We start from the raw sequence: 24747 nt of genomic DNA, 5'->3' as shown, positions 1-24747 counted from the left end.
TGTTACAGATTGGCAATTAAATATTTGCATAGAATAGTTGTGTTTACATTGAGTCACTGTTCATTATAACAAAGCATATCATTATGGGATAATTTGCATTTGATCACTTGAATTAATGAATAATCTTTTCAATATCTTAAAGGCACCATGGTATGAGTACACCAGATGGCAATGAAATTGTCAGTTGTTCTGAATGTGGCTGACAGTATTATTTCTTAAATGAAGGAAATGAGCTTACCCATCATATTGGGAAAGTAAATGAGAAGGTGCTACATATTGTTTGGTCTGTCAGAAATCATGCAATCTTTGATCGGTAAGTACATTTTACGTCCAAAACTTGTGCATATGTGTAAGACATGAATAAGTAAGCACTGACCCAGACAAAGATGTTTCAGGGGGAGAGGGGGATGTAATTTCAACAGGTGCTTTATTTTAGCCAAAGGAAAGAGGCAGGCTGGTAAACCAACATGTGCTTCCCAGCTTGATGATGAATCAAGGATTATTCCCTGCTAATCCTCTATAGGACCTCATCACCTCAGGCTATACTGTACTCTTTACAAGATCAGAACAGTGAACGAAAATTTATTTAGTTTTTGTCTTTTTGTTTAGCGGTGATGATTATGTATTGTGGCAGTCTTTATGGCATTGCCTTCCTTTCGCCAGAAAGGTATGGGGAGGGGGAGCATTGTAGAGGTTCATAAATGATGGGTAGGGATGTGCTATTACAAGAGTAATACCTTTTCACTAGTGTTATGTTTGATGCTAACTAGTGTATCCTACCCTGTAGTAGTGTTATGTAGGGCAGTAGAATGACTGTACACATAGCATTTGCATAGAGGAAACAATGAATGAATGACAAAAGAATAGTGCTGTCTTACTGTGTGGGTAGAAATGCAATAGGACAGTGTTCTTCACAACTGATGCCAAGAGGAAAGTTAATTGGAATTTTTCGATTCATATGGATGGTGAATATTTCATATTGGTCTGAAGTTCACATTTCAGGGACAATTTCACATTTTGATTGAATGCTTTTATCGCATTTGAGCTATGTGCTTGTAGGTACGTAACCATTTGAATTCATTCACATAACTTTGACAGCATGTGCTGTGATGCTACTACTTGGTGGCTATTGCCAATCTGCTGGGGCAAGCCATAATGTCTCGGTATCATTTGCCTATTTTCCAGTCTGTGTTGGATGAAGCAGTCCTCTGGGTAGGCACCCTACTCTTTGGGAGCAGAAGTAAAGTGGGCTCGTTGTCTTGATTTTTAAGTCTCTGGATGCACAGCGAACTCCCATTTCATGAGGGGGCCTCTTATGCTACAGTACATTTACACCATGTTCCCAATGGCCATGGCAGCCCCGTTTTCCCAAAACATAGTGCCCTATGGGTACCTGGAATATTTTAATTATTTTTCCCTTCATATTGTAGTCATGTTCATTCCAGTCTTTGCTCCTATGCACATGTATCTGTGAGACGCCATTCTTATGTCATCTGATCAGGCTACATAATGTAGACTACACATATTTTCTGTCACGTCCTGGACTGGATTGCCACCAAGCTTTCTTACGGCATATTGCGTGCTGTCACATTTTGTTGCATTCATGCACCCACAGGGTACCCACGGGGCAATTTGTTGTACATATTCACCAAGTTTTACATCAGCACCATGACTGCGGTGGCAAATATTTCCCCAGTTTTTCAGGCAGTCATGGTCTGTCATGTTTACCCATCCCATCCGTGGTGTTGTATCATGTCCATTCTGTTTTGTCCACAGTGGTCTGAAACGTGATTGTTGAAGCCACATCTAGACATGGTGTAAACATATATGCATAAAGGAGTTACCATGAAAACACATAACATTTGCTGAACGTTCATCACTGTGACAAACATGTACCCAAACCTCTTAGTTACAATTATGTACATAGAAGATACATTACTACTTGGCCAAAGGCCCCAACACCTATACATAACCATGATAGATTACAACACATTCAGTCATTGTAATGTAATACTTACAATGAAAGCCATGATACTGTCACTCATTATAGATCATGTGCATGGAAGAAAATCACTTGCAATGAAGCTATTGACCGATTCGGGTTCGTTGAGGGCAGCAGACATTTTACGGCACAGGGCGCAGCCATAGTGGGTGTATCAGCTGACCCCCCCTGCTCTCCCCCACCCCACGGGCAACATGTTTACACGCACTTGTAACAAAGGTTCGCGCACTAAGCAAGCATTCGCGCACTCAGTACGAGACGCCTATTGGCTAAAGCAGTTTTTCATTCTGCGCGCGTGCTAATGTAGGGAGAGGGGTGGGGGAGTGCGGAGGGGGGGGGGGGTCGGCTGATACACCCACTATGGCTGCGCCCATGCCAAAAATACACATAGCGCGTCACAGAATCGGTCAATAGACCGATTCGGCTTCGTTGAGGGCAGCAGACAATTTGTGGCACTGGGTGCAGCCATAAGCTCATTTTGCTGTGTCCCAGCCGACCCCCCCTCCTCTCCCCCACCCCACGGGCAACATGTTTATCGCGCACTTGTAACAAAGGTTCGCGCACTAAGCAAGCATTCGCGCACTCAGTACGAGACGCCCATTGGCTAAAACAACCATGCATCAGTTTTTCATTCCGTGCGTGTGAGAGGGGTGGGGAGTCGGCTGAGACACCGCAGTAATGACGCTGCCCATGCCGAAAATACACATAGCGCGTCACAGAATCGGTCTATTGACTTTGAAAAATTAGTGGGAAATTGTTGTCCAAGTCACTGTGTATTAATAAGATTGTTCAGTTACAAGCTCTCAGCCATTCTGACTCTTCTCAGGAAACCATTTACAATGTACTTTAATGTCATTCTTGGAAATTATCTGAGTCTCTGAATCTAAAAGATGTACATATTACATGCGTACTGTGTATCTTGCAAGCTGTTGTACCTGTAGTCCTCTACAAACATACACTCACATACAGACAATATATTCATTTTTTGTGAATCAAAAGTCGTTATAGCAGTCATATCTTGCAATTTACTATGATATCTTGTAAATGACATTCAAGTTTCAGTAATGAGTTGAACATTAACAATCATATTACTGATTTTAGTATTTTCACTGGGCTGTCAATAGCATGTTTGTAGATCTATATGTTCTTTTTTCTTCATTTCTATGCAACCATTTTGTGAATACATCCAAAAAGCACAGATACATCTTCCTGTTGTTCTGAGTACCACTTTCACTTTCTCTGATCCTGATTAATATAAATCAATAAAAAAAAAAAAATTGGCACAGTGTTTCTGATGTTACATAAATGTGGTATACAAAACTGCTGGATTAAAGAGTACTGTGGGCCCTAAGCTATTCTTTCACATTGTTTCCTCTGTATGTTTTCCAATTCTGATTTCCTTCCAGCTGTGCAGGGCTGCAATGTAATCCCAGGATCCACTGAGGTGGGCTACAGGATCAGCCATTTCATTTGCTGCATTGTGAGACAGCACGCAGTGTTATTGATGTTTGGTAAGTGCATTTATCACTTGCTCTGCACAGATATGAGCTACAAAAAATGTACATGTCTGTCATAACTTAGCATTGCTGTTCAGAAATCAGAACAGTTGCTTCTAAACAGGAATCACTTTTGAAAGTTTATTTATATTGTATAAGTTTGCATACTTCCATAGAGACAGTGTGAAGACTGTGATACCACTATGGTACTTTTTCACAAAACACAAAAGAATGTTTTAAGACTTGTAACCAAGAATCTCTTTGACACAATGGTCGCTTTTAACCAGTGAACATCACTTCTCAATGCACAACTTAAATCTTGCATTCACTTTTTGGATAAGTTGACAAAGTAAGATTTGGTTGTTTGTTGCGTGAAGATTTGATTTGTTTGTCTTAATATAACTGTTGTACTCACCAACTTTGAAAGATATGATTAGAGCAATAATTTGAGAGGGATATTTTCATTTTTGCAACAAGTATATGTCAGATGGAGCCTATCACTACCACTTGAGATTCACAGTGTTAGGTTTCAGATTTCTAGGTGAACTATGACAAGAACGTATCCCTTATGATTTTTGCATGGCAAATTCCTGGTAACCTTGGTATCGTATGACAGTAGATGGTCTTGAGGGTCTTTAGGACGACCCACTTGTGACAAGTAAAGGGGAAATAATCCTGATAACTGCGAAATGTGAGAGTTTCCAACTTATCTGATCTGGAGCAGTCACAGAAGACTTGTGCTTGGCCTCAATTATGATGAGAATGCAGCTGTAATATCTGCTAATGCAGAACATCTTCTTGTGATTGAACTAGGTGTGCATCTTTGCAAACTTGTACATTTTAAGCAATCATCATCATTATGTGTCTTGAAATTGTTATTTAGAGTGCAAAATGCCCATCCAGCAGAGTGGTCATTTACAGTTTTTAAACTTCTTTCAGAGAGAGATCCCAAATCATTCCATTCAGGAAATATTTTTTGCCATTAATGTGATCTTGTCATGAAGAAAGGAGTATACTGTGAAAGGAGTAGACTGTGATTACTGACAAAATCAAAAAGTTTGAATGTCTACACCTTCATTCATTATATTCCTTCTTAAGCTCTCTGTTGCCAATGAAGATATGTCACGTAACTGATATTATCAAATTCTAATGTAAAAAATTTCTACCAAAATAATTCAGTACTGTATATGAGTAAAACATCACACAAAAATTATACTTTGGATGGATATATAGAGTTTTTAATGGTCAAAAGTGCAGCTGAACTTGCAGAATAAAAGGATATGAGTACAGTGTCATACCAAGAATCTAAAAATCGAGGAATATGGCTGATATTTGTATCATTCTCTCTCGCAGTTTATATGACTTCTAGCCACAACAATGGAGGTTCCCTCAGAGCAAAAGATGGACAGGACAGTGACCTATGTCCAGGTGCTCAATGTGGCCGATGTTGCAGAGGCAGCGGCCGTAGCAGCGGCCCAGCTCGGGCAGACTCCAGGCCATGTCATGCAGATTGTAACAGTGAGTAGCTCTGGACGCTGACCATGGTCAGGTCTGAACTTTGGCTAGACAGTGCCAGAGAATTTTGAGCAGTGGAAGAATGGTGGCTTTTTCCTCATTCATCTAGATTTTCAGAAACACCTCTTCATTGCAATTTCTTACCAATATCCTTGCTTCATTTGATTGATGTTATGGCGATGAGACCTTCACAAAATATTGAAACTACTAGCTATGAAAATGTTTAAATTTAAAAAAAAAAGCATATGGAAATTATTCTTTTTACTTCTTTATGAATTTTACTTTTATTTGTAAAGAGTTCTGTGACTTTTTAAAGAAGTGTACACAAAATCATCTGATATAGATTTATTTCTCTTCTACTACTAATATCATGTTTCAATGATGCCTTCTTTGATAGAAGATACTCTTCAGTGTGATTTAATTTCTCTCATATTTTCCAAAAGATTCCTGCACCAAACACAAGCACAGAGTCAGTCATGACTACCATTCATCAGACAGTACCAACTGAAGCACCGCCCAGTGTGTCTACTTCCCCCAGTGTTGTGGAAAGCAAACCCAATGTGAACAGTGATACCTCTGGCAGTGGGACAGTGAGTAGTGGGGAAAAACTCTGCCTTATCTGTGGGGACCGTGCCAATGGCGTGCACTACAATGTCCTCTCCTGCGAGGGCTGTAAGAGCTTCTTTTTGCGAAGCAACCGTTCTGGAGCAACGTTCGCCTGTGCCCAGGGAGGAAACTGTAACATGGACCTGTACACACGGCGGCACTGTCCTGCTTGCCGGATGAAGCGCTGTTTGGAGATGGGAATGAAAGTAGAAAGTAAGTTGTCATCTGGAACCCTGTGGTCCCAGTTCGTGCCTCAGGATACAGTCTATGGTGTAGTAACAGATAAACACTAATTATCATAGTCAGATTTGAAGGACTGGATTTAAGGCTTGCAGCTATCAATTTAGTTGATTGTCCCCGCCGAACGAGTTCGAGCAGGGGACTATGAAACGGGCTCCGTACGTGTGTGTGTCCGTGTGTCCGTCCGTGTGTCCGTCCGTCCGTCCGTCCGTCCGTGTGTGCGTCCGTGTGTGATCAAAATCTTCAATTTGCTACTTCTCTGTCATTTATGAGCCAATTTTGATTCTGTTTGCTTTATATGATAGCACTACATGAGAGCTTTGAAACTTCTACACAGAATTTCAGTCGTGACCTTTGACCTTGACCTTTGACCAATATTGTACATTTTGCTACAAAATGCTACTCCTTCGCCATTTCTAACCCGATTTCGATTCCGTTTGCTTTATATGATGGCACTAGGTGAGGGCTTCAAAACTTCTACACAGAATTTTGACCTTTGACTTCTTTGACCTTTGACCTTGATTTTTGACCTGTATTGTACATATTGCTACAAAATGCTACTCCTTTGCCATTTCTAACCCGATTTCGATTCCGTTTGCTTTATGTGATGGCACTAGGTGAGGGCTTCAAAACTTCTACACAGAATTTTGACCTTTGACTTCTTTGACCTTTGACCTTGATTTTTTGACCTATATTGTACATTTTGCTACAAAATGCTACTCCTTCGCCATTTCTAACCCGATTTCGATTCCGTTTGCTTTATGTGACGGCACTAGGTGAGGGCTTCAACACTTCTACACAGAATTTTGACCTTTGACTTCTTTGACCTTTGACCTTGATTTTTTGACCTGTATTGTACACTTTGCTACAAAATGCTACTCCTTCGCCATTTCTAACCCGATTTCGATTCCGTTTTCTTTATGTGATGGCACTAGGTGAGGGCTTCAAAACTTCTACACAGAATTTTGACCTTTGACTTCTTTGACCTTTGACCTTGATTTTTGACCTATATTGTACATTGGCTACAAAATGCTACTTCTTCGCCATTTCTAACCCGATTTTGATTCCGTTTGCTTTTTGTGATGGCACTAGGTGAGGGCTTCAAAACTTCTACACAGAATTTTGACCTTTGACTTCTTTGACCTTTGACCTTGATTTTTTACCGATATTGTACATTTTGCTACTAAATGCTATTTCCGGCGGGGACATATTTTACGCACCGCGTAATTTCTACTTTTCCTTGTTTTATCTGTAAAACAGAGCTCCAAAGCTCTAGGAAGGTTTCAAAAAATGCACAAATAAGATAAACAGGGAAAAAATACAGCGACATCAGACAGAATTGCTGAGCCTCACATGTGTGGTAAACATTCAGATCTCAATATCAAGTTATTTCCTCTGAAATGTCCATGTTGATTAGGACAGCATTAAATTCTGTACCTGACACGTACTACGAATGTAATATCAGTGTATTGTAATCTTCGTGTATGGATGTGCTGTCACCTTCTCAATAATAGGAGTGTGGGACAAGGATCGACTGCAGACACGCAAGCCACTCATCAGGAGAAAGCGGAAGAAGAAGCAGCCTGGTGTTGTGCAGGAGACCCCAGCCCCAGCAAGCATTCCTCCTGCCAGTCCCGTACCAGTCTCCATCATGCCTGCATCAGTAGCCCCCACGCCCCAGCCTCAGCCCCTGCCATCTGGAGCACAGGCATCTCTCAGCACCTCACCGTCCAGTACGCGATCCAACAGCCCTTCCATCCCAACCTCCACACCAACAGTCACTCCTATCTCTCTGCCACCAAACGCTGCTCCCAGTATCCCCCCAAGCATGGACGCTACTGCTACAGCAAACCCAGCTGTACTCCAGGACTTGCCTCCTGCCACCCACGCAGCTCCTGGTACATCCGCTCAAATGGTCTTCACTCAACCCCAAGGTCTGGTTCTAACTCCAGCACAGGAGCAGCTGATGCAGACACTAGAGAGGGGCTACAATGCCTCGACAGAGGTCCTCAAACATCTCTCAGTAAGAGCACTTTTGCTTTACTTGTAGAAATATCTGTGTTCTACTATGTAGCAAGACTTAGAGGGATGGTATAGTTATGGTTGAGATGGGAGATTCAGATTTTAGCCGTTTACCAGATAATGAGAAACCTGTTATGAAATATTAAAGAGCCTACCATTTTAGAGGAATTCAATGTTTACTTGATGGAAATCAGTTTTGAAATGGCTGAGATATCCAAAAACAAAGAAAGTGTTCCTAGTAAAAGGTGGGTCCCACCTTTTATTAGGACCTCTTTGTTTTTGGATATCTCAGCTTTTAAGTGGCTGTTCAGAGACAATGTTGTACCAGAGCTTACATTTGTATGAACCAGAAAAATCTATTTTTTTTTCTTCAGCTGTAACATGACATGTATTCATTCACTTTATGCCATTGCATTCTGATACGATCCTTGCAGAAAGATGTGCCTCTGTTCAGAAAGACTTACTGGAGCAAACTGAAAGGCTCAGAGGAAAGTGCAAATGACTTACAGGAAGGGGATGAAGATGATGAACTTGTTATTGCCATATCTGATCCAAAGAAAATGAAACTGATGAATGACCCTGACACAATATCAAATACAAACTCAAATCAGCAGGCAAATATGAATGGAGCTGATGCAACAGCTAATGCCAGCTCAAAGGCCATGTTGGGGACTGACCCCTTGGCCATCTTGTCTGCAGCTACTGGTCAAAGCATTGATGTGATCTACAAACTGACTTCATTTGCCACTAATGGACAAATCAAAGATCCCACTAGTGCTCTAAAAGTTCTGGCGTCATCAGAACAAGGCATGCGAGTCATCCAGACCATAGGTGCACTGGTCCAGGGACAAAACCTGGACACCCTGATCAGTTTGTCAAAGCTAGTCGGCCAAATCATAGGAACAGGTGGAGGCCTGCTCAATGACACTCTTGCAGACACAATCCTAGGTAGTATCACAGGGAACTTGAACGGATCATTTGGAGTCCCAGACAATGTCATCAATGCCCAGCTGCTTCAGAGTGTCCCGGGAGTCCTGGCTGGAAGTCAGGATGCCAACGGAAACGAGTCTGTGCCAGCTGCTGTACAGGATGAATCCATCAATAACCTTGCTGTTGCACGGCTAGCTTCTAGTGGACTTGCAGAGGCATTGGCCATGCTGGCAGCAATGGCTTCATCTAGTCAAAACAAGGAGACAATTGTAGAGATGGTGAAACGTGCCGCTGTCTCACTCCTCAAGGGTGAGGACGAGCCACAGATGATGTCCTTCTCATCCTCGCAAGCATCGTCACCGTCATGCAGTAATTTTTACATGCCAACCGATGTTGGGGAGGATGAGGTCAAGACAAGCCCCTTTCTTCAGTCCCTCCAGAGAGTCACCTCCTTTCTGACTAGCGGCAAGATGGGATCAGGCTCTAAATCTTCAGGCAAGGCCAAGCGTACTGTCAACAAGGAGATGCTTCATATAGCCATGGACATGTTTGCTGTGCTGGTCAAACAGACCATTCATTTTGCCAAGAGCATACCTGGCTTCACCAAACTGTCGTGTGATGACCAGGCTGTCCTCATCAAATCCAGCATTGTGGATGCACTGCTGCTGAGGTGTGCAGATTCCTATGCCTTGGACAAAGACTGCCTTGTGAATGATACCAATGGGGATAAGTTTGATGTGCATATGATGTACCAGTTAGGATTCTCCACTCTACCAGAAGTTGTGTTTGAGTTCATGAGGGACACAAAAGCTTGCGGACTTACCACAGCTGAATACGCACTCTTCACTGCAGCTGCTCTGCTTTCACCAGGTAAAGCGTGGAGATATGTACCTCCCCACTTTATCATGTCTTGAACTTGAATGCATTTACCATGGGGACATCATAGTATTAAGAAGTTGCAAAAAATATGTTAATTCATCTTACATTTCTTGTTTATTCTTTTTTCTCTCTCCATTCATTCATTAGACCAAACTCCCAGTTGTTTCCTTCAGAAATAAAGGGTTTCAAAAGGAATCATATGTCTAGATATGATGGTTTAATATAATTCAGTTCAAAGTTACATTCATTTCACATTTTTATTGCAGCCAAAGAAAATGGCCAAAAGCAAAAACAGGGAGCTGCCATACAAGTTGGATTGTTATCAAAGATATTGTAGAAATCAAACAAACCAATCAACTGCAACTTCTGATGAAGTTTTGAATTGTGGTTGCTCTTTTGTAATGGCAGTTTCTAGGGACTTTCAGTATTAGCAGTAGTTTATGATTGATGATACTTCAGCATTTTAAAAGAACAGACAACCATATTTAAGATTTTCTTTTAAGGAACACAGTCGAAGTCCATGTCATATCTTAGGAGCCTTTCTAAACAGTCACCATCACCCATGGGGGTATACGATTAACCTGTATATCTCTGAGATTAAAGTGTTTAAATTACTCAGATTCACATGTAGCTCCATGAAATGATGCCTCTGAATATGTGGTGATTTAAAGGGCAATGCTGCTGTATTGAATATTCCTTTAGTGTGAAAGCTCTTTTAATAGGTTTCAATTGCCTCAGCTTTTCACCATAATTGTCTTTGCATCAAGATGTATAATGCATGCCTTTAAATAGTCTATGCATAGAGCGATGCAACGTATTTCCCTTGTGTGCTTTGCCTCATGCACATCGCACCAAGCTACTGTATTTATCACAAGTGTCAAACATCTGAAAGCTCTTCTGTGTTTAACCCCGTCCTTTTTCCCATCCTTTTTCCCGTCCTTTTTCCCGCCCTCCCACAGACCGGTCAGACCTGAAGGACCGCCAAATGGTGGAGCAGATGCAGCTTGAGATGGTGCTGGCCCTCCAGGCCGCCACCAAGGTCTTCCATGCTGATAAGCCCTTCCTCTTCACCAAACTCATCACCAAACTGACCACCCTGAGAGACATGTCTATCCTACACCTCAGTGAGATCATGGCCGTCAAGGTCCAGGAGCAGGACCTCAGTCCCCTTATCGTGGAGCTCTTCGGCCTCGACTCATGACACTGCCCACTTCTTCTCCAGCCCTTCTTCAACCTCCTCTTCCCTCAGCTCTCCTTTCTCCTGCTGCTCTTCTTCCATCCCTCCTTCTTTCAGTCTTCCTTCCTTCTGCCCTTCTTTCAGTCCTCCTCCTTCCAGTCTTCCTTCCTTCAGTCCTTCATCTGTCAGTCCTTTCTTCAGCTCTCCATCCCTCAGTCCTCTATCCTCCGGCCCTTCTTCCTCCTGCCCTTCTTTCAGTCCTCCTTCCAGTCTTCCTTCCTTCCTTCAGTCCTTCATCTGTCAGTCCTTCTTCCTTCAGCTCTCCATCCCTCAGTCCTTTATCCTCCAGCCCTTCTTCCTTCTGCTTTTCTTCTTTCAGTCCTCTTTCCCCAGCCTTTCTTTCAGCTTTCCTTCCTCAAGCCCCCCTTTTCCCATCCCTCCTTTCTTCTAAACTCTCTCTCTCTCCAGCCCAAGTTGACATGCCAATGCAAAGTTAGGTATCAGTCGTCCGTTTTCATGTGTAAAGCTTTAACTACATGGACCATGAATATTGTGATATCTGTTTAAAGATGTCTCCCTTTCCCCTGTGTAAGCTAATGCATAGTTAAATCTCATTCTTGCCCTTTTACGCCTTCTGTCCTCTTACCTTTTGCAATGCATAGTGCCAGTACACATCAGTGGCCTGGTGATGTGTATTAAACAATGTACAATAGTCGTACTTATTTCTCCCTCATTGATATTTTCCAGTGGCATTAAAAAGTTAAATACTTAAGACCACCTGTTATAGAAGTTGTGTTGGTTTGTTATGGTGCAAAAAATCCAAACAAGTAAAATACTTGGATCTTGCTGATGTAGCCATGAAGATGCATAGCGCACAGATGTAGTTATTCAGACATGTATGTTGTATTTTGTTCAGACTAATAATCATCAGTTTGGTATATAGTATCAACTTATGGATTTTCCATCTCATTCACTTCATGTGCTGGAAGAAGATTACATGACTCTGAGAGAAAAAATGATGTGACCAAATGAACAACAAAAAAGTAGCTGTGTGTCTTATCAGTATTGTCATACTTTTTCACCTCCCTCAACATATGTTTGTAAATACTCCGGCATAAATCTCAGTATATCTCATAACATTAGAGAAAATGTGTTGAATTTCCAGTTGGCCAATGTATTTTCCAACTTGGAGTCACTACACATGTCCTTTGCCAGGTTACTTCATCCAAAGTCATCTATTGGACGTGTATTTTGGTTGGTGCAGGAAGGAAGGACCAATATTCCATTCTAAAATTACCGATAGCTTATTTTGACTGAAGTTGGGATCATCTGTGCTGTATGCTTAACACAACCATATGGTGGGATCTTTGTTGAATTTGTGATGTCAGAATTCATTACTTTGTGTCTTTATCGCAAGCTAGTCTACCATCATATTAAGATTGTCTTCAGTGTTAAACTGCATGTGCCTATGTGAGGTATGAAGGAATCTAAATGTAATTATGCAGCTATGTGTGTGACTTTAAATCAATCTATATGTGCTCAAAAGTGCAAGGATAAAATAGTTTATGATACAAAGAAGAGAATAAGAAAGATGAGGATTAGAGAGTTGTAGAACCCAAGGTAGTTGGGTTCATGCTGTTAAATAGGTTTGATGAACTATAGCTTACAAAGCATTTCAGTATCATTGATTTCTTAGCCTGATGCAAAGTTTCTTTATGATATCTATGTTTTTGATCTGAATAACTTGAAATTTGCAGCTGAGGTTATACAAAAAAAAAAGAAAAAGAAAAAGAAAATAGTGACCGTCATCAGTCAATCGAATTTCCTATATTACCTATTGAGGCAACATTTCTAAGTTACTGATTTTATGTACCTTTTTAATTGTTTAACACAATTTATTTCAATCTTAGCAGTTATTTTGTTACAAAGTACAGAAAGTGCTGATAGATGATCTGGCATTCGTATCATTTTATGATTGACAGGAAGTTCCTTGTATTATAAACCATTTTTTGGTTTATTGTCATTGAGACTTTTTAGCAGACATAAACTGACTAGTCTTTTAGGAAACCAAGAAATAGGCATGTGATATGCAAAAGGTCTTATGTTGGCATTCATGGCTAGCAATATCAATCCAGGTTGATTCATTATCTGCCAGCATGCCTTCAAAATGGTTAGCATGCATGCCATGAGATAACATCAACATCATTTCAAATGGCTCGAGTCAGATTAAATGGCATGAATAGTGACTTGCAGCAGGGCTAGACACACACACACTCACACACACACACACACACACACACACACACACACACACACACACTGACACCAGGGAGGTGAGAGGCTGACACACACACTCATACACACACACACTCGCACACACACACACACACACACACACACACTCACACTCATACAAAGCTGCCACAGTGACACTGTTTTCCTTTTATGTTTGATCATATTGAGATAGGTGAGGGATGTATCAATGGCTTCATGTCTTTATCCTGGGATATTGGTAGTTCTGTTTGTGAGAGTGAGCAATTAGATATCTAAATTACACACTCTTTCTCACTGTTTGGTGTGCATTACATGTTGTACTAAAATTTGCAGTGCACTATGGGAAGAGAGAAATTATTTTTATAAATCGCACTGTAGTCGTGCTTGTAGCCCAAGGCATATATCACAATTCTTCTAAAAGTAAAAGGCAGTAGTGCTGCTATAAAAATCAGCATTTAGTTTCTTGTTATGCATTGTTCTCTGTGTCTGCAGATAAGGGAGATTTATATAATTGTTTAATCAGTATCTTGCTGTCTCTGTCAGTAGCTTTTGTTTGAAATGAATGAACAACATTTCTGTTGCAACTGTCCAGAAATTCATATTGTCCCAACTTGTTGATTCAATTTGGATCAGAAAAAAAAATGTCTGCATGCTTGGCATGATTTACTCTTACTCATGTTTGCGTAGATATTTTATTTTCATTTATTTTTCCCCCAATTTCTCTGAATTATACTTCATTTTATCAACCTATGGCTGCACAAGTTAATATAGAATATTCAGAAGTTAAAGCAGTTTTTTTTTCTACTCTAAGTGGGCTTGATGAGGGAGGTAACATTACATTGAAATGTGAGTGCTCATATATATGGTGCAACTTTGGTAACAACAGGCATCTGAATCAGGTATTTGATAAACCTTTTACTGATCTGCCATTTGCATTAACTGACCTGTTATGTCAGAATACCCCTGTCTATTATCTGAAGTTATGAAGCGGACAGAAATTAGATAGTCTGCCAAGCAAATTTGGATAACTAGCCGAGCTCAGGAACTGATGCAACTATGCGATCCCATTCTCAGTGAATGCACATGCAGGTTTGAAACACAATAAGAAAAATATCAGCTTCAATCTTCTTATTCAAATTCAACAAATTCTTCCGTCGAGATGTTTTCATTGCAACTGATTGACAAATTGCCCTACATCGATGTAGGGCAATTTGTCAATCAGTTGCAATGAAAACATCTCGACGGAAGAATTTGTTGAATTTGAATAACAAAGCAGTACCCGCTTCATGCTATAAGGATTAGAACCAACACTTGCTGTCGGGCGAAAGCTCGGTGGTCTAGTGGAGATGACGCCTGTTCGGTGATCAGGAGGTCGTAGGTTCGAATCCTGCTCGAGTATGTACGCCCATGATTTTTTATCATGGCTACTACTAAAACACTGATCAATTCAGTGCTTATTTACGTCGATGTAGGGCAATTTGTCAATCAGTTGCAATGAAAACATCTCGACGGAAGAATTTGTTGAATTTGAATAACAAAGCAGTACCCGCTGCATGCTATAAGGATTAGAACCAACACTTGCTGTCGGGCGAAAGCTCGGTGGTCTAGTGGAGATGACGCCTGTTCGGTGATTAGGAGGTCGTAGGTTCGAATCCTGCTCGAGTATGTACGCCCATGATTTTTTATCATGGCTACTATTAAACACTGATCAATTCAATCTTCTTATGATGAGGTCCAGCCAGATGTTAGGGTCATTTCTCCCACCCATCTTATTCCAATCATTTCATATGTTTTGCAGGTAGTAACATAGGTCTTTTTTGTTTATAGTTTTTAAATACAAAACAACAGAAAACATGTCTATACTGAAATATTCATATTATGATTTTTACTGATGATGTACAGCAGAATGATTTATCAACAGCAAATACATGTATCTTCCGAGAAGCATTTGTAAATAATCTTAAAGATATCTGTGTATATATGAACATTATCTGATCGCAGTTTGAATTTCGGTATAGCTTTTATGCTGTATTTGTTACTTTTGATTCTTGTACCTGTTTGGATGTTGTCATGCAGTATATTGATTTACCAATCAGGCAAATGGTACACTGTAACACATGAATATTGGACTCGGTTATGATATATCTATATTTTGTATTTCTCTAGTACCTATTTGATTTGATGTCTGTTTCAGAATTATACATGCTTTCAGTTTGTGGACTGTGGATTACATCCTGTTTGGAAATGTTTGTAATGTGTGATAAATTTCATTTTGTAGACAAGGTTATAATACTGTCTACACAAAATCCCTTTCGGGCATTGATCACGTGATGTGCTGGAATGGTTTTCGTTTGACAAGTACTTATCTTCTTTTGGTTTTGCTAAACATAAAGTGTGTGTCCCAATCCTCCCTAATGACATAAGAAACTTCCATAAGATTGATATTATCCCTCAAATTTGGTATTTTTATTCTGGTCCGTGGTTTGAGTGAAAACAGAATCTTACAAACTTGGCCTTTGAGCTATGTTGCAGTTTTCGCCTAATCAAAGAATCTTTATTAGGTTTGTATTTAAATACAATGTATACCAGTTTTGAAGATCACACTTCTGAACTCTGATGTGAGATACTGGTAATTTGCTTTCTTGCTCTACTACATGTATATTTCCCGCATCATATGATACTGAGGTTGGAAAATGCTTGTGAATCCTTCTTTCTCTCCTAAAGATGTGTGCAGTTCTTGCAACTTGTCTATGGTAATATAGTCATGAAGAAACAGCTTGCCTTGTTTTGTTTTATGTTATTTACTCTTTTCTCATTGAGAGTCTACATTTGAATAATTTGTGCAATTTTTTGTGAGTCAGATTTGTGAATAATTAAGTTTGGAGAAAAGGGAGACAAATCTACATAAAGAAATGATAGGCAAACTCTCAACAAGGTTAGCATGAATACACCTGGTGATAGGCAAACTCTCGACAAGGTTAGCATGAATACACCTGGTGATAGGCAAACTCTCGACAAGGTTAGCATGAATACACCTGGTGATAGGCAAACTCTCAACAAGGTTAGCATGAATACACCTGGTGATAGGCAAACTCTCAACAAGGTTAGCATGAATACACCTGGTGATAGGCAAACTCTCAACAAGGTTAGCATGAATACACCTGGTGATAGGCAAACTCTCAACAAGGTTAGAATGAATACACCTGGTGATAGGCAAACTCTCAACAAGGTTAGCATGAATACACCTGGTGATAGGCAAACTCTCAACAAGGTTAGCATGAATACACCTGGTGATAGGCAAACTCTCAACAAGGTTAGCATGAATACACCTGGTGATAGGCAAACTCTCAACAAGGTTAGCATGAATACACCTGGTGATAGGCAAACTCTCAACAAGGTTAGCATGAATACACCTGGTGATAGGCAAACTCTCAACAAGGTTAGCATGAATACACCTGGTGATAGGCAAACTCTCAACAAGGTTAGCATGAATACACCTGGTGATAGGCAAACTCTCAACAAGGTTAGCATGAATACACCTGGCAGTTTGGAGACATTTCTTTCTGTGTGCCCATCACTATATTGATAGTGTTATGTGAGCAAAGTCTTGGTAAACAGGTATTAATTCATCTTTGTGTACTTTCTCCCACACTTCACTCCAGCTACTTGTGAGTACTCGGCATCGTAATAGCAAATATGATGAGAGAAAATGTAAAAGATATAATAATAAAATTGCAAATTTTGTAAACTTCAAAGCTTATGGGCATGAACTGTCTTTCTGTGTGCAGTATGATGGTGAATTTCTATTCTTGAAGAATGTGTGACCTTACATGTTTCACGTGAATTCTTGATGAATAATCAAGGAAACTACTGCCTGTACTAATCAGCTATTACTGGCATGTGTAGACAAATTATAACGACTAAAATATGAATATTTGCAGTCAAAACAGGAGAAAAAAATGCAAAAATGGTCAACTCTTTCATAAAATAACTCTTCTCATATGTGAACTTATCAAGGGCTATCTAGCTGGCATTTACATCTTGTACTGTATAGTATGTCCCAAAAAAATTACAACAGGACCCTCTGCAACAATAACTTTACTATTAATAGTGAATCAGTCCAGATACAATTTCAGGGTATGAAACTATCACTTATTACCAACATCTTAAAACCCCATCTGATTTGCTTCAGTGGTCAAAGAGAAATGAAGATCTTTGTGGAGCATGTCAAGAATCTCTTGCCTCCAAGTTCTGTCCATTGTGTTCACACATTAATATGTAATTCCAAAAGAATCCAAGTGTTAAACTCGGAAGAAACAGACTCGTGACATGCTTTAAGAGCCATATTTTCTCTGTGACGAATTAACTAAATTGAACGGGGTTTTCTGCAACATATAGGTAAGATGTTATATTTTTAGACCCTGAAATAGCATTCAGACGTTTAATCATATTGAAAGTTATCAATGCAGAAATCCGATTGTAATCTTTTTTGGGGGACATACTGCCCCCCCCCCCCCCCCCCCCGGGAGCATATCGTTTGCTGATTGCTACCTTTGTATGCCACTTGAGAGATCCACTTCACATGAGACATATTCGACTTTCTGAAAATGGAAAGGTTTCCTTTTTTATTTCACATTGTGCCACAATATACAAATCACTAATGCATACACATATATCTGTTCAGTTTCTGTATAGGCAGTCGGGCAGAGACTAGCTGAGTATGCAGAGGTTCAGTTTCTCCACAACACACAAATGCACCTTTCAATTTGCAAGCATATCTCTATTGTGGGCAAAGCTTGCTTTGCCAAAAACCGTTGAATGACTGATAGTCAAGATGATAGACCTCACTGGGGAGAACAAGTACCGGTAATTGTTTTTAAAAAAAGTCATTTCTGACACTTTACTGATAACACACATTTAACTCTGTCATTAATGACAGAAATTAATTTTTATAAACTTCACTCTTTTCTAAGATTTTTGTAGAAATGCATTATCTTATTTCTGCAAAAGCTTTTACAATTACTATCACTTTCTTGAGGCAGGTAGCTAAACAGTGATTTCTTTGTCTTACGGCAATGAATGTAGGAGCAAACAACTGGGACTTAAGAAAGTCTTCCACTAAGGGATGGTGTTCAATCAAATGATCTTTGTAACTACTATCAGCAACCTGTTGGCATGCAGTAGTGTGGCAACAGGGTTACCATTCTTAAAATGGTTGAGCCAACTTCACTGACACTGATGTTTAACTGACTTAACAACTGATTTGAGCATGCTTACCATTCAAAAAAGTCTAAAACTTGTGTATTTGAGCTCAATTCTGCACACAAGCACTAACAGACCACAGCTCACACAGCACACACTCTACAAGTATTAAGCTGTGACAGGAGACAGCACCTGCTGCTTACAATGAGTTAATTTTCAGATCACACTCACCCCTTTGTTTGCTTCATAGAATCATCTACATTTGTGCCATACTCACTGTATTGCTTACATCTTCCTATCTATGCTAAGCAGGTCTTAAAATCCGCAAGACAGACAGAAGAATGTCCACTTGAATGCTCTAGTGTCTGAGCATGAAGATATTTGCCCAATTGTCATAATAGTTTTCCACAAATCACTCTGTGTAGACAGACGACGGACCAGTGCCTTGACAATATGAGCAGCAAGACACTCCTAGAATGTGGAATGTACTTGGGTGGGCAAAGTCAGACCGAGATACACCATTTAAATTTCCTGGAGCACATGTACATACATTCACATACTCTACATGGTGATTTCGAACTCTTGTTAAATTAAGCATGTATGAATACGTCAATATGACTGCAATTGTGCAAAACCTGCTCGGGTGGTGGACATATAAATCGTCACAATGCACATTTCAATGGCAAACAGCACATATAGAATATTCAACCCATGGCAGGCCTTTTAAAATAGATTATTGCATTGGCAGAACTACCATTTCAAACGCCTGGTCTGCAATGAACACTAAGTATCCACAGTCACATAGGTACATTGACACATGGTCATTTACCATAGTGTTCTCCTGGAAGATAGACACCACTTACAAAGTTATTTTTGTATGTGACACGTACTTCTCCATGAAGACATTCAATGAGAAATCAAATCACTCTTGACAGATGATGCACGACCCACATATTGGGATGAAAGTAAATAATACTGACACAAATGACCACTGCCTATAGGAAAGTGACGTCTGTGCTCCTTACCACTCTGTGAAAAAATATAGACTCCAATATGCACACGTTGGCAGGCTCTTGCTCTGTAGAAATCAATTTACAAATACAACATATGACAGTTAGAACGCAATGTTTGATGATAAAATCTCTGTATTTGTAGCTCCAATGACAATAAGTTAGCAGTGATTTGTAATAAATAAGACAAAGTGCTCCAGCAATACAACAATATAGTAATAGTCTTCATACATACATACATACATATGTAGAAGCATTCCATTTGATGCACAATTCCATCAACAAATACTCAATTCTCTACTGAAAAAAGACATATGTACAATTGGAAAAAGTCCAATACATTATATTTACACATTGGAGTTGTTTTTTCTGTTGTAACTCTGAAAATAAATGCTGTGAATGATAAACACTGAACACAGTACACATCTATTATCCAGCTACGTGCAGTTTAGCCTGTACGGACCCTGGTAAAACTCACTTCTTTGTTACTTTGTAGTGTGATGTAACACGAAGCAGACAACTACTGTGTATGCCTTCATAATGACGACAGAAAGTATATTGATTCAATTATTAAACAAAAATGATTTCATGTTTGGATGAAGATAGAGATGATGCATGTATTCCATATCATATGACATTAATTACAACTAGAACGTGATGGTCAAGCAACTAGAATGTATATGGTCAGTATTGGGTGTAATCACAGAGAATCGAGCTGGTGGGAATTTCTGGACCGACCATAGGGTAATATTTGACACTATTCACACTGTACTGATGACATACTGTTTTACAATGATGGGTTTTTTTCATTCACTGGATGAATGGGAAGCCTACTTGTATAGAAGGAAAGTCTGTACAAAGTATCTATGTTATGTGTCTGTGCAGTCAAGTTTATCCTTCACTCTTTACTTTCCATGCGGCAAATTTTGCTTCAATTTTTTGACAAAAGATCTTGATTTGCAATAATTTGAAAGTTGCTTCGCAATCGTCTTAAATTCTTCTATTACTCAGAAGACCATTTATGAAAGCTGGCAAAATTCAAGAAATTAGATGAATAATTCAAAATCAATACTTTGGGGGGAAATATCACTGACATTGAGTATTAGTGAATGCAAAATGAATAAATCACGGCTGAGACAATGAGAGAGTATACATTGACCTGTATAAAATATTCATGGCATGTCTTTCTCACACTAATTCAGCGTCAGGTGTTTATCTGCCAAATATCTGAGGCAAACCCCTTTTTTTCTCCCATCTCTTTAGTGAGAGGCAGGGTATGGATACCTACATGTATTCATCCAACACACATTCAACCCTTAGGTATCATAGAGAAGGCAGCAAGAAACAGATATTTTCTCATTGAGGTGTATGGCACGTCAGAGATAAAAATATCCTCTGTTGGACTCGACGAAAATTGATGCATATAATATGTTTCTTTATCTGTGGAAGAATGGATGCTATTAAATAACTGTGTGTCTGTTTTACATGTAATGTCCCATATTAACATATATTCAGTTTTGGAACATTTACACTAATTTAGCAATTTTACTTGAAATCACATATCAAGATATGCTACCCTTGGTAAATATTTAAATCAATAAGTTATAGTTGCTGCGCTCTGCGAGAATTGCATGAAATATGTTTCACAAACAGTGAGGGATTGTTTTGCATTGACAGTAGAAGTTAGTATAGCAAAGGCACACAAAGTTGGCCATGACATGAAGACATAGCACTAGGCTGACTCTCTGGGATCACACAGGAACCCTAAATGGGACACCACTTTCTTACTATCCTGTTTTATGGTACCAGAGTGACCTGCTGGCATACAATGGAGCAACGGAGAAGTTCCTCTGGTGGCATTTAACGCTGCCTTGCAGGTCAAATCCTTGACCCCCATGCCTGGACAAGTTTCTAGATGACAAAATCTTAAAGGAGACTATCAGCACAATACTGTATAGAGAAGTTCCCTTTACTGAATGAGAAAATGAGTATTAGGCGGTATTTTGCAAGAGGGTTATTTAAGATCATGAGAAAAGTGAATGTATAGATATTCATGCGTGACAAAATGAAGTATTGGCTGAAATATGAGAGCTGCCATCATCTGGATATCATTGTGAGTTGTCATCATACATGTCTACCATTTTAGATTTTCTTGTCATTTGCAAGAATTACTCATGATTTAACACCGTGGAGCCAGCTGAAATAGAAAGAAGAATGAAAATGCAACAAAAAAAAGGACCTTGCTACATCAAAATGTGTTTGTATAGCAATGTGACAACAGAATTCAAGCTCTTTAGTGTACAGATGAATGGTTCTGATTGGCTGATATCCCTTGAGTTTACATGTTGATAGTCGTTTTGTCTTTTTTTTTTTTGTGATCAACCACATCATTTCATGTAAGAGGACCAAACTTTATTGCAAATCTCATCCAGTAACTTTCTACAGTAGCCTGTTGCATATATCATCAAGAACTTCATTTCACTTAATTTGGACCATCTTGCGGAGACCAAATATAACTTCATTTCACTTCATTTGGATTATGCAGAGACCAACAATACAGACAAATAATGCAATGTGTGTGTAGCATATCTACACATACTTGTAACGACTTGTTGCTTTCACAAGGACCAGCCCTGGACTCGCTTCAAGCTATCATTCAATAGTCCCACACACTACAAAATTGTGCAAGTTTAAAAAAAAACAAACAACCCTTTCTCTGCAAATATCATTAACTGCAAATCACAACAGCATCATCCATCTCAACCAATGTCACTCTTTTCCTAAGCACCCAAACTGGCTCCGCACTCCATTTCAGTGTAGTTTGTACGTAAGCTAGAGTCAACTCCAAAATTACACAGAAGTATATTATGCATCATATTCTTCGCGTCCAACATATACCATACATTATATCCTCACAAAAAAACGGTAACACATATACCAACATTGCCGGGGTGTCCCTTCTAATTTCAGCCAGAAATATTTTGACAAATTGAACTCTTTACGGCAGCAAAGCATCTCACTCATACCAAGGAAATTTTCTGACAACTCTTCTTTTTTTTTTTTTTTCCAGCACCACTATTCTTCAACAAACACATCAACTTGTCCATCCTGTATTTCAAGATAATGTCTCTCCTTTGCAAATAAATTATGGCAGACCAGAACAGGTCCAGTTGCATGTATGAGTTGCACATAACTGCATATTCAAAAACAACAACAACAACAACACACAACTTGCCAATTGAAACATTCTCATTGGTTGATTGCCACATTGCTTCAATTAGCTGACCTACGATTGGCTGCCACTTCCATGCCACGGCAGCCATGGAGACAACAAGTTAAGCTCATAGTGTTGCCTCATGGAGTCCCCTTCACCTGGTATGTTACTCATCATCATATGAGGGTCTTTTGAGGCATGACCAGTTTCTCCCAAGATAACTTGAAGAAACTCCTTCAGATGTATGCCAAATGTCTCTATTTCCACTTCTCCTCTCTGAATGGGGAAAAATTGCAATGGCGAAAGCAATCATGAAGACGGCTTAACCCATTGAGAATGGACTGATTTTGCCACACCTTGCATTTCCCATAGACCCCTACCCAATTATACTCGGGACTCGTCCTCAACAGGTTAAAACACACTGTGTCTGAAAAGTCCATGTGGAAATACTGGGTTATCTACACCATAGTGCACTTATAGGAGAGTGAAAGAACAGAGTCAATGGGAAAAGAGATTATAAGACTAGCTGAAAACACTGATTTGCTGTATCTAGCATGTTAGAATAAACCTTGTTTGAAACAGACTTTGAATTTATAGCCTGCTCTATTGTCATTGAATTTTAAAACTTTACTAGGATTTGATTTTTGATTTTCAGAAAGGCATTTTCAAAAGCCCAATGTTCCTTTCCATCTCTAGTAAATCATTTCTTGTTGCATGAACACACTCTATGCCTCATCAATCATTGATTGTCACCCCGCATCTTAGATTACATCTAAGCTGTTATATGAGATGTGTTAGTTCTGGTATATTAAACTACGTCAGTGACATTTGATTTGGTTGTGAAAGAAAAAAAAAAACACACTATTATCACATCAACAAGTAGAGCTTGGAATGCATTCCACAGCAATAATTTCAAAATATAATGAAAGCTTGTCTCATTTAGTAGGTACACACTGTCAGTATGTAACTCTTAATCAATATAAACAAATTATTAATGCAATCTGCAAAAGGATCCTCCATATCACCAGATCAATTACCTACCCAAGACTTACACCTCATAATCTTGCAGCAATCACATGAGATACACATATTCTTGCAGTTAAGTTGCACATCTGCAATTTGTTTACTCCATCCAATGTCCCACCACATTAATTCCCACACTGAGGGCACCCTGTATCATCTGAAAATCTTTCACCAACTACTCCAGTCACGAGAGTAGACCAGGAGAACATAAGTCCACTGTGGCAAGAGGCTCTTCCACGCAGAGGAATACCACACTCAAAAAGCATTACAGCGCCCTCAGTGTTCACTTGCTAAATACACTCTTAGAGTGTCCCAGGTTTAGTCACAGAATAAAGTCCAATGCATTCCTGTGAGAGGATCCGCCACAGAGCACTGGTCTGGTGGATAGGATGAGAGGCAAGGTTTGGGCCATCTGGTCACCGGTGGATGGACCATTCGGCGCTGGGACTGTGGGAGCCAGACGACGGGGTGGACGACGGGCCTTGACGAGGGCCTAATCGATGGCTTCCTGGAAGATGAGTTTGATGTAGCCCTGGTCACCGCTGAGGGCAGTGGCACAGAAGGGACAGGCAGCCTGGAATGCATGGGTGCCGTGGGGCAAGGGCACTTGAGACCAGTATCTGGAGAAATTTATTGGGGGGAAAAAAAAACATACAGGAAGTGAACCTTACATTCAAGTCCTCCTACAGAAATCCATTATTCTTTAATCTGAATGAAAAAAAAAAATATTCATAAAGTCCTTCCCTCATTTATTGGGGGAAAAAAAAAAAACATACAGGAAGTGAACCTTACATTGAAGTACTCCTGCAGAAGTCCATTATTCTTTAATCTGAATGAAAAAAAAAAAATGATTCATAAAGCCCTTCCCTCATATTTGAAAAAAATGACATACACAAATGTATATTGAGAGTACAGACCTCCCAACCTTTCTGACTGAAAAGTAGGGATGATTTGGTTTGGCTCAGAAGTAGAAAAGAAAGAGCAGTTTCCATAGGGGTGTGTAGTAAAATTATCAAGGAAAAAACCAGGAAACTCCTATTGATACAAAAGCTGGGAATATCCCAAATTCAGATCCTTTGCTCAAAGTTGAGAATGGTTGGGAGGTCTGGAGAGTACCAAAAACAGACAACAGTATTAGTTGGTCCTCACTAAAACCC

The 24747-nt window shown here is 39.6% G+C and overlaps 2 protein-coding genes across 2 annotated transcripts in view; one reads left to right on the top strand and one right to left on the bottom strand.

Annotated features, from left to right (window-relative positions):
• The first annotated feature begins 3396 nt into the window (after positions 1 to 3396).
• LOC140246334 (uncharacterized) lies at positions 3397 to 13127 on the top strand. Its single transcript, XM_072325809.1, has 6 exons — positions 3397 to 3513; positions 4852 to 5016; positions 5457 to 5832; positions 7374 to 7882; positions 8316 to 9681; positions 10650 to 13127. Exons 2-6 carry the CDS (start codon positions 4876 to 4878, stop codon positions 10889 to 10891), a joined length of 2634 nt encoding a protein of 877 aa, XP_072181910.1. The 5' UTR covers positions 3397 to 3513; positions 4852 to 4875; the 3' UTR covers positions 10892 to 13127.
• A 4615-nt stretch (positions 13128 to 17742) lies between these two features.
• LOC140233236 (E3 ubiquitin-protein ligase pellino homolog 1-like) overlaps positions 17743 to 24747 on the bottom strand; it is a 61095-nt gene continuing 54090 nt past the window's right edge. Inside the window, exon 12 of the mRNA XM_072313349.1 lies at positions 17743 to 24210. Coding sequence (XP_072169450.1) covers positions 24084 to 24210 — 127 coding nt within the window. The 3' untranslated portion in view covers positions 17743 to 24083. The remainder of the gene's footprint in view (positions 24211 to 24747) is intronic.

This window comes from Diadema setosum, chromosome 1 (assembly GCF_964275005.1).
Source record: "Diadema setosum chromosome 1, eeDiaSeto1, whole genome shotgun sequence".
NCBI classification, from domain to species: Eukaryota; Metazoa; Echinodermata; class Echinoidea; order Diadematoida; family Diadematidae; genus Diadema; species Diadema setosum.
Note: the sequence above shows the minus strand (reverse complement) of the source record. Positions and strands in the feature narration are given on the sequence as shown.